At 39.8% G+C, this 8,993-nt stretch overlaps 3 protein-coding genes across 3 annotated transcripts in view; 2 read left to right on the forward strand and 1 right to left on the reverse strand.

The window, feature by feature from the left end:
- Positions 1-898: 898 nt before the first annotated feature.
- Positions 899-3,243, reverse strand: LOC104800622 (DNA-damage-repair/toleration protein DRT100). The gene has a single exon (XM_010523487.2). It carries the CDS (start codon positions 2,837-2,839, stop codon positions 1,073-1,075), a length of 1,767 nt encoding a protein of 588 aa, XP_010521789.1. The 5' UTR covers positions 2,840-3,243; the 3' UTR covers positions 899-1,072.
- A 2,015-nt stretch (positions 3,244-5,258) lies between these two features.
- On the forward strand, positions 5,259-6,926 carry LOC104800635 (mitochondrial intermembrane space import and assembly protein 40). The gene is made up of 4 exons (XM_010523509.2): positions 5,259-5,478; positions 6,037-6,074; positions 6,149-6,274; positions 6,489-6,926. The coding sequence occupies exons 1-4, from the start codon at positions 5,373-5,375 to the stop codon at positions 6,690-6,692; spliced, it is 474 nt and encodes a 157-aa protein (XP_010521811.1). The 5' UTR covers positions 5,259-5,372; the 3' UTR covers positions 6,693-6,926.
- A 137-nt stretch (positions 6,927-7,063) lies between these two features.
- The window catches only part of LOC104800626, a 4,003-nt gene continuing 2,073 nt past the window's right edge, over positions 7,064-8,993 (forward strand). Inside the window, exons 1-5 of the mRNA XM_010523498.2 lie at positions 7,064-7,412; positions 7,640-7,874; positions 7,974-8,057; positions 8,152-8,321; positions 8,654-8,793. Coding sequence (XP_010521800.1) covers positions 7,201-7,412; positions 7,640-7,874; positions 7,974-8,057; positions 8,152-8,321; positions 8,654-8,793 — 841 coding nt within the window. The 5' untranslated portion in view covers positions 7,064-7,200. The remainder of the gene's footprint in view (positions 7,413-7,639; positions 7,875-7,973; positions 8,058-8,151; positions 8,322-8,653; positions 8,794-8,993) is intronic.

An 8,993-nucleotide genomic window follows, 5' to 3' on the forward strand; every position in this document is an offset into this window, starting at 1 on the left:
TTGTTTTTAGCTATTCTTTTTTTTTCTTTTTTATGGATACCAAAAATTCTTTTTTTTTTTTTTTTTTTTGACAAAACGTGTTCAGAGTTCTTCCCTCAAGAGTAAACGCATATTTCTACGTTTGCTGGATTTCATGTCTTTCTGGCCTAAACTCTTTGATTTCCGGTTTGGTTGTGGTTTATTCCGGTTTCACCTAATTGAAGCGAACCGAAATTGGGGGAAGACTGAAGAGGGGTTGCACGTGTAACTTAAAAGTTTGGGTCAATATGGGCCTTAAGCCCAGAAAATGAATAAATGAAAGGCCCATTAAAGTAAGTAAATCTAAACCGTCCGTTGGACAGATAAAAGTTAACGGTGGATGAGATAGCCGACTCAGCAATCCGTCGAACCCCAAATGAAACCGCCGCATCCGCGGGATGCATTGGCGCCGTAAATTGAAAAAACTGAGTTTCGCTTTCCTTCTTAAATGTTCTTCCGTTTATCATCTTGCTCGCTTCGTAGATCTTCGAAATTGCTCATCGTTTTCTCGAGAAATCGTTTTGTTGCTGAAGAGAATGAAGAAAGAATGATGGGGTTGAAGAGAAGCAAGAGGAAGAGATTCTCCATTACTACTAGAAAGGTCATGATCTTTACTTTACCTGATTAAGCTTGCTAGTGCTTGTCGTTACGTGATAACGAATCAAATCTCTCCGAATCAGCTGGCATTGTAGGTTTCGAAATTCGGTTATGGCATGCTCGTTAGCCAGATACTCACAGATGCATTTGAAAGTTCATTTTTCAGATTCACGTTTGAGGATGGAATGAGAATTCGTGTTGTTGGATCCGTTCCCTTTCAGCAAGATTTGGTTATTTGATAATCTAATGGAGAGAAGGCTTGGCATTTCGATGGAGATTTAGCTTAATGTCTGCTTGAAAAGATATAATTTATTATGAATAAAATTGGAACCAGAGAGTATACAGGTAGATGTTGAAACAATAGAACAGAACATGTAAAAAACCCCGAAGCTATTATCTATTTCTTGTTTCATATTGATATGTTTGAGTCAGCGTAACACTGACCCATCTCTTGTCTTCACTTCATAGCCTTCCTGCAAGGCGGTAACGGTTTTCCGCACAAGCAAAGGTTGTGAAGATAAGCAGCTGCAGGGAAGATGTTGAATGGCCTTCCTTGAGGGATCCCTCCGCACAATCTGTTTGCCCTGAAACTTGCATGTTTCAGCGATTTGATGTTCAATAAGCTATCAGGGATTCTTCCTGTGAGCGAATTGATGGAAAGGTCAAGCCAGTGGAGTTTCATGAGCTGGCCTAGACCGGGAGGGATGCCGCCTGTTATGTGATTTCTCGAGATATCTAATCGCTCGAGTTCAACAAGGTTCGATATTGAACTCGGGATTTGGCCTCCGATTCTGTTGCTCCCTATGTTGAGAATTCTCAGGTTTAAGCCTTCCGTGGTATCGGGAATGCTCCCTGAGACTTGGTTATTTGTGACATCAATCTCTTCCAGAAAGCTGCTTGTCTGGTTGTTTAACAGGCTTGAAAGTGATCCAGACACTTGATTTGAACTGAGATCAATGGAAGAGATTCCTTCCGGCAACTTGAGTTTGGAGAGATCAAACTTGAGTTGGTTCTTTGAGAGCTTCAGTTTCTGCAAGCTGGTCATGTTTGCAAGGAAAGCTGAAAGATCACCTGTTAGAAAATTGTCTGACAAGTCTAAGGACATCAAGGCATGGGGTCTTGTCAGCTTTGGGAGGGCTCCTCTCAGTTTACAACCAGCTAAGTTGACATCTGAAAGCGATTTGTCCCTTATCCAATTTGGAATTGTCCCTAAGTTGAGGTTGTTGTAGGAAAAATCAATGGACAACAACGAAGGAAAGTCCCTGCCAGAAACAGCTGGTAAAGGATCAGAGAACTGATTTCTTGAAACATTGAGGGACCAGAGGTTGTGCAATGTTGAGATGGATGCAGGAATGTGGCCGCCGAAATTGTTTCCACTCAAGTGGAGGCTGGTGAGTGACTTCAGATTGCTGATTCTGTCTGAAAGTGATCCACTCAACTCATTATGCCCCAATGACAAGTCCTGCAGCTTCCCTAATGCGTAAATGGAAACCGGCAGTGGCCCTGAGAGCTTGTTGCTGGAAAGATCAAGATACGTTAGATTTCGAAACTGTCCTATGAAATCTGGGATTGGCCCAGATAACAAATTGAAGCTGAGATCAAGGGACTGCAGGTTGAGGAAGCTCTTGAAGGTCGGTGGGATCGGACCGGATAGAGAGTTTCTTGCCAAGTTCATCAGGACAAGGCTTCTCAGGTTCCCCAAACTTGCTGGGACAGGGCCCGCAAATCGGTTACCAGCAAGTGACAGAGTCCGCAACAACGGCAGGCGACCTAAACTCGAAGGGACATTCCCTCCGAGAGAATTGTCTTCGAGGACCAACTGTGTAAGATGGGTCAGATTGGTGAAGCCATCAGGGATTGATCCAGTGATGTACCTCATTCCAGTTATGACCAATACCTCCAGAAACCGGAGATTTCCCAATGAAGGGGATAGAGTGCCCTTCATATAGAGGTCAGGTTCTCTGATGGAGCTTTGCAGGACCAAGTTGGTGACTCTTCCAGTGGCTTGATTGCATTGAACTCCTTCCCAATCGCCATTGCAGCAGTCTCTCCCAATCCAGGAGGACAGAATCCCTGTAGTGTCCTTGGAGATGCTAGACTTGAAGCCGAGAAGTGCTGCTCTGTCTTGACTTGAGCAGATGACAGGCTCTGCTTGTGATGCTGAGTGAGTTTGAAAAACTGCGGAAACCAACAAGAGCTTGAAAACCCATCTCAGAATCTGCATTTTGTGAAGTGGGTATTGATCGGATTAACGAAATTGACTTAAAAATCAACAGAAGAAGAAAGCGAATTTCAGACAAGGAATCTGAGAAGGATGGGGGGTTCGGTCGAATGAGGATAAAGGAAAACGGACAAGAACTAATTTATTATTGTTCCTTCACTTAGACAGGAAGGCATATGATGATCCAACGAAAAAGAAAAAGAGGGACAGAGAAAAGGTCGTTCCTTTTCTCCCTGAAAAAATGTCTTGAGAATGGTGAATTACAAGTCTTTCTCTGCTGGGGATCTGCCAAAATTTTCCTTCCTTTATTTATAGCAGTGGTGAAAAAAAAAAGATCATTCCTTTTTTTTTTACATTTACACAAGTTTGAAGATATTCACATGGAGAAATTTTGACCGTTGGATTAATCACGGGAATCCCAATTGCAATTTTGAACGTTGGAGCGCCAACGAGTTTAAAATCTTCCTCCTCTTTTAAGTTTTAACCCCCACAATTGAGGCAAGGCTATGACATGTAACATAATTAAATGTGTTCATGTGAGTTCATGCCTCAATATCTATCTATGGTCACTCATGTTAGAGGGTGACTTAATAATATTCATAATCATATAATATAAATATGTCGCTTTGGGCTTTATTTTCACTTGTAATTCTGTATGATATATATATATATATATATATATATATATATACCATACAAATTGGTAGTTAGTTGATGCATGTATTAGGTTGCAACGGTCCATCCAATTCAAATTTTGTCTTGGTATATTCCCACAATGTAATCGGATTGGATTCGGACTCCTATTTATTTACCTTAGATTCTCTCACTGTACACACACATGTAGATGTGCATATATATATATATATGTGTGTGTGTGTGTGTAACGAGGTTTTGTCTTTTCTTTATAGTGCAGAGTTTTGCCTACTAGTTAATTTGACACAAAAATCTTTTTCTCGGATTTTGCTTGGTGTGGATAAACACACAAAAAAAAAAATCTTTGATTTTTTAAAATAATATAATTGAAACGTTACTTTTTGTTATAAATCTAAAGAGATTTATGATATATCTAGAAATATTATTATACTAATTATTTATTTTAGTTCAACATTAATTAATTTCCTATAATGATAGATTCAAATCGTTCAATATCATAAATATATTTTAAATTAAATTCAAATAGACAACATAATTAAAAGATATATATGTTGTTTAAATGTTTTAACAAAGAGATAGATTTGTTGATAATTAATATTTCATTGAATGTTCTGGTGTTTATTTTTGTTGGGCAAGGATAAATCAAATCGTAAATTGATAAACAAAAAATAAAGAAAATAAAAAAAAAGTGAAAATCAATGTTTTAGTAAACGGTCGTTGAAATTGGTTCAATTTTATAAAAAAACGGTCATGGCTGATAATTCGGTCCATAACCTTTTTTTCTCCTCTAAAGTCAATCGCACCTACACATTTTTTTCCCGTTGTTCCGTTTTCCATTTCTCATGTAAAATTTTTTGGGGAAAACACGAGAACCTAAACACACAAGTTTTTATCTACAAATTTTTATATAAAAAAACTATACATCCTAAAATTTGCATAAACGATAAACAAATATTCCAAAATTAAATTATATTTTCTAAAAGCGTTTGGTGGTTTTGATGGCCTCAAATTACATATAAATATGAGTTTTGATTTTAAATTAGTCTCTCTCTCTCTCTCTATTCTCCCTTTGTGTCCGGTGGAGATTGTTAAGAGGGGCAGTGCGCCAATTGCGGTGGATGAAAAGAGTGGTCCACGTAGCAGCAGGGACATACATTATTTACCACCTACTAATTTTAATTTTAATTTTAATATGATCTCCAAATGATTGATGATTCGATTCCATTCCACAAAATCCATACCACGCTTTCTTTGTCAATAGATTTTTATTTAACTAATGACATAACGTTTACCATATTTTTTCCCTTTTTAAAAACTAATTACCGAGTAAATCTTTAATTATTTTTTTTTTGAATGGGAAGAACGTTGGTTGATTATGACAGCTATTTTTTTTAAAATTTTATAATAATGGAGTCGTTATGGTGAAGGGTTCATGAATTTTGATTTTTTATTATTTTTTTTGTAATCAAAATTTGAGATGTATAAAGTGTCAATTGAAGGAGGACCTACAGATGCTCATTCACTTGACAAACCTAAGATCACATCATTACATTTCCTTTGCCCATTTTTCATGTCGGAAAAAAAAACTCACCTTCTTGTGGCTCCTTTGTCACCGGAACATGTGAACCATGTCCGTTTCAAAATCAATCACTATTTTATATATAATATATATATATATATATATTTTCCGAATCGCATGGATATTCGGCCCAACAGATGAGGAGAAACTGAACAGAGCCCATTGGTTCTAACAATTTGGGCTTGAAGGGCATGGGAAAGATTCGATCTTTTCTCCTCCCTCCTCCGATCCGCGGCTCGTCCAGATTCGCCGGAAAGCTGCTGACTTTTCGGTGTTTGTAGAGTTCTTGAGCGAAAGGTGGAGATGGGTCAAGCTCAGAGTTACGAGAATTCTCCGTCGGCTTCGACCTCGTTGCCCGAGTCTGATGCTGCTGACGCTTCGTCTTCTCCCATGGGTTCTCTTCTTGCAGGTTCCTTCTTCTTCGCCTTTGATCTCTCTTTCTCAGTTTGGGGTTCTTTTTCTGCGATGAATCAAGATTGCCCGAGAGGACATTTCCCTAATTCGGGAATTCAGACAAAAACTCTGTTGACAGTGGAGTAGAAGCAGAAGGTAGATGTTAGTTATGGAGATAAGATTGATGAGGAGTAGGATATGAACCGCTTGGATCGTTATCCTTGTCGAGCATTGATTGCGTGTTTTCTGTATTCAACTATTTGGGAACATATATTATCGGTTGCTAATTGATATCCAGTGGAGTCTCTTGTCGATCGCTACCCTTGTGTTTGAGTGCCATATTCTCGGTTCATGACTACAGAGTTGTGGATTCTCTAATGCAGTATCTGTTCAATGGATCTACGGGAAATATCAATGCAGTAATATTCTTGGCAAATGTTTGTCGAAGATCTCTCTGTTTCTTTCATTTCATGTGGTTATCATTGGGATTGTTGCTTGTGATTCTGTTGATCCCTCAACCTCCAAAAGGGTTCATCTTTATGTCCTGACATTACATTCTCTCTCGACATTGCAGAAGCTGCAGCATATGGTGGTGGTGGTGATGAGAATGAGGTTGGTCCTCCTCCTCTGCTAATATTTGAATTCCTCTTAAAATTCTTAGAATCTGACACAAAGAAATTCATCAGTCAATCGAAGCGAAAGCAGAGAAAGCACTCGAATGCCCTTGTATTGCAGACTTGCGTAGTGGCCCTTGCGGGTCTCAGTTCTCCGAGGCCTTCCTTTGCTTTCTCAAGAGCACAGCCGAAGAAAAGGTATCTATCTTATAGTTTCCTCCTTCTCCTTCCTAGTGAATGTCGGGTAATCATGGGAGAATTCTGAAGGAAAAAAGGCCTTAAATCTTCTGTCCCACCCATCTGGTAGCAGCATAGATAGATATGTACTAAAAAGTGGCGATTGTCTTTTATTCATATCCATAATTGGACATTCTGTGACATGAATGGAGGAGATTTCTTCATGTGCTGGCAGGGATCAGACTGTGTGAATCCATTCGTGGCGTTGCAGAACTGTATCAAGGCTAATCCAGATGCGTTTTCGAAAGACGTTTTGGAGGACGAGGAGAAAGTAGAAGAAGGAACCGAGAAAAAGGCAGAGCAGGCGGTTCATGACAACTACAGAATCATCCCTCCCATCTGGGCCAAGGAGCCACGCAGTGGTAAGTCCAAGCTTTAGCAGAGCAACAATGGAGGAGTTTTAGCAGCAGCAGCAGAAGCAGAAGCAGAAATTCTTCTTGTTGGATTCTATTTTGCCAAAAGATGAAGCTTTAACTCTCTCCCATGAAGATTAAAGACTCTCACAGTGAATTGTCAAAGTTGGAGAACTGCATGCTTGATGTTTTAATCGTAGTTCATTAATTACATTTTATTAATTAAAATAAGCTAAAAAATTGCATATTTTGGATGTTTATGGATATTGTGTTATTGAATAACGCACTTTAAAAAAAAGTAATAAATAATATTTTTTGGGGCTATTTAAGGAAAAAGGGTGTATGTGGGCTCGAAGGATCTCAAATCAAATGGATTAGGCGACGTGGGAGCAACTGCCGTACGAAGCGTGCTGGGGAAGAAAGGCAATTGCATGACGAGACGGATACGAATCTCATCGCGACGAGGATCTGAGGAGTCCTAGACGCGAGCGCCCGTTTTCTGGTCGAAATCGATTCTGATTGTAGTTTCGCGAGATGGAAGAAGGCGGTGACGGTGGTGGTGGTGTGAAGGTGGGGATGCTGGAGGGTTTCATGAGAACCCATCAGAGCTCGTTGAAATCCCTCTTCCAGCGAAAGAAGTCGCCCTCCGGTCGCGACGGAGATTGTTCTCCGTCGGCTGTCGCTTCCCCGAAGCCCATCCCTCAGCTCTCTCCCCTCGCCAATTCCGTCGTCTCTCGCTGTTCCAAGTACTCTCTCTCTCTCTCTCTCTCTCGCTGTGTGTATCTGTGTTTTTTTCTCTTAACAAATTTGAGATTCTGTCACTTTCCGGATTCTGGGTTATCCTCGTGATGTATCTTTAGGCTATATGGTTTTCCTTGATCTTTGTGCCATTCTGAGTGGATTTTCGTTAGCTTGGAAATGCAATTCTGTATATTGCCTTAGAGAAATTTCGTGGGTTTGTGTGCAATCGCAGGATCCTTAGGGCTCCAACAGAGGATCTGCAGCATCGTTTTGATGTGGAGTTGCCTGAGAGCGTCAAGCAACTCTTGACATATGCGAGGAACTTTCTTGAATTCTGCTCATTTCAAGCACTCCACCAAGTGATGAAGCAACCCGATTACCTAAGTGATCAGGAATTCCGGCAGCTAACATTCGATATGATGCTTGCTTGGGAGACCCCCAGTGTTACAAGCGAGCAGGAAAACAAAGTCAGGAAGCTATCTGATCATTCTGTTGATTTCCTTTATCTTATAGCAGTATTGATGCACTGATCAATGTCTTTTTGCTTTTTTTTTTTCGAATTTCAGGATGTAGAATCTCCTAAACAGGAGGTAGAGGATGAGGATGGGTGGTCACTATTTTATTCGAGTTCCACAAATATGGCAGTGCAGGTTCATTTCATTTTTTAAGGTGCTTTGCTTCTTCATCGAGACAGGAATGGATTGCGATGATTGTAAAAGTTCCCTTTTTAAATATGCTTGATAGGTGGATGACAAGAAGTCCGTTGGGCAAGAGGCTTTTGCTAGAATTGCTCCTGTTTGCCCTGCCATTGCGGACGCTATAACTGTACATAATCTCTTTGACGCTCTTACGAGCTCTTCAGGACATAGGCTTCACTTCCTCATATATGACAAATACATACGTACACTTGACAAGTATGGACTTACCAATTCTTCTTCTCTGTTTCTCAATTTGCTTTGCTGCATTGATTGACCTATCTCATCATCTGATTGGTAAAGCTTCATAACTGGTGACACCTTTTTATCTTCTTTTTGGGCACTGGAATACTTCAGTCTATTTGGGATTATACTTCTGGATGCATATGTTGTTTTCGTTTTGTTTATTCCGCTATCAAGAGCAAGAAGGAATGACTGTGGATATCGTAGTGGCTTCATGGATCTGATACGGATTGATACGAGTTACAATAAATCATGGTTGTTTCACATATTTACAAGATGATATTTTGCCTCACCAATTTTCTTTGTAGGATTATCAAGGCTGCAAAATGCTCTTTAGGACCATCGGTTGCTTGCCTTCAGCTTGCCAAGGGAGAAATCGTTCTTGATATCGATGGTGCAAATCCTGTTTTACCAGTCCTGAAACATGTGGGCATCTCAGCATGGCCTGGTGAATTACTAGAGATACACGATCTCTGCATTTAGTAATTTCATGTTGACCTTATTAGCAAACTTTAAGCAAAAGAAAAAAACAATGGAGGCGGAGCAGTGCTTTAAGTTGGTTGCTTGTTCTGAGGTCTTGAATTAGATTGTGTTTTTTAACCGCTTGAATTAGATTGTTATTTATAATGCGTCACCTTTTGTAGGGAA

This window comes from Tarenaya hassleriana, unplaced genomic scaffold (assembly GCF_000463585.1).
Source record: "Tarenaya hassleriana unplaced genomic scaffold, ASM46358v1 Cleome10, whole genome shotgun sequence".
Classification (NCBI taxonomy): Eukaryota; Viridiplantae; Streptophyta; class Magnoliopsida; order Brassicales; family Cleomaceae; genus Tarenaya; species Tarenaya hassleriana.

Excerpts from the sequence above, each read along its gene's own strand:
- LOC104800622 (XM_010523487.2), bottom strand. The coding sequence starts at position 2,839 with ATGCAGATTCTGAGATGGGTTTTCAAGCTCTTGTTGGTTTCCGCAGTT.
- LOC104800635 (XM_010523509.2), top strand. The coding sequence starts at position 5,373 with ATGGGTCAAGCTCAGAGTTACGAGAATTCTCCGTCGGCTTCGACCTCG. Across the intron at positions 5,479-6,036 it reads CATGGGTTCTCTTCTTGCAG|AAGCTGCAGCATATGGTGGT; the intron begins GTTCCTTCTTCT and ends TCGACATTGCAG. Across the intron at positions 6,075-6,148 it reads GTGGTGGTGATGAGAATGAG|TCAATCGAAGCGAAAGCAGA; the intron begins GTTGGTCCTCCT and ends GAAATTCATCAG.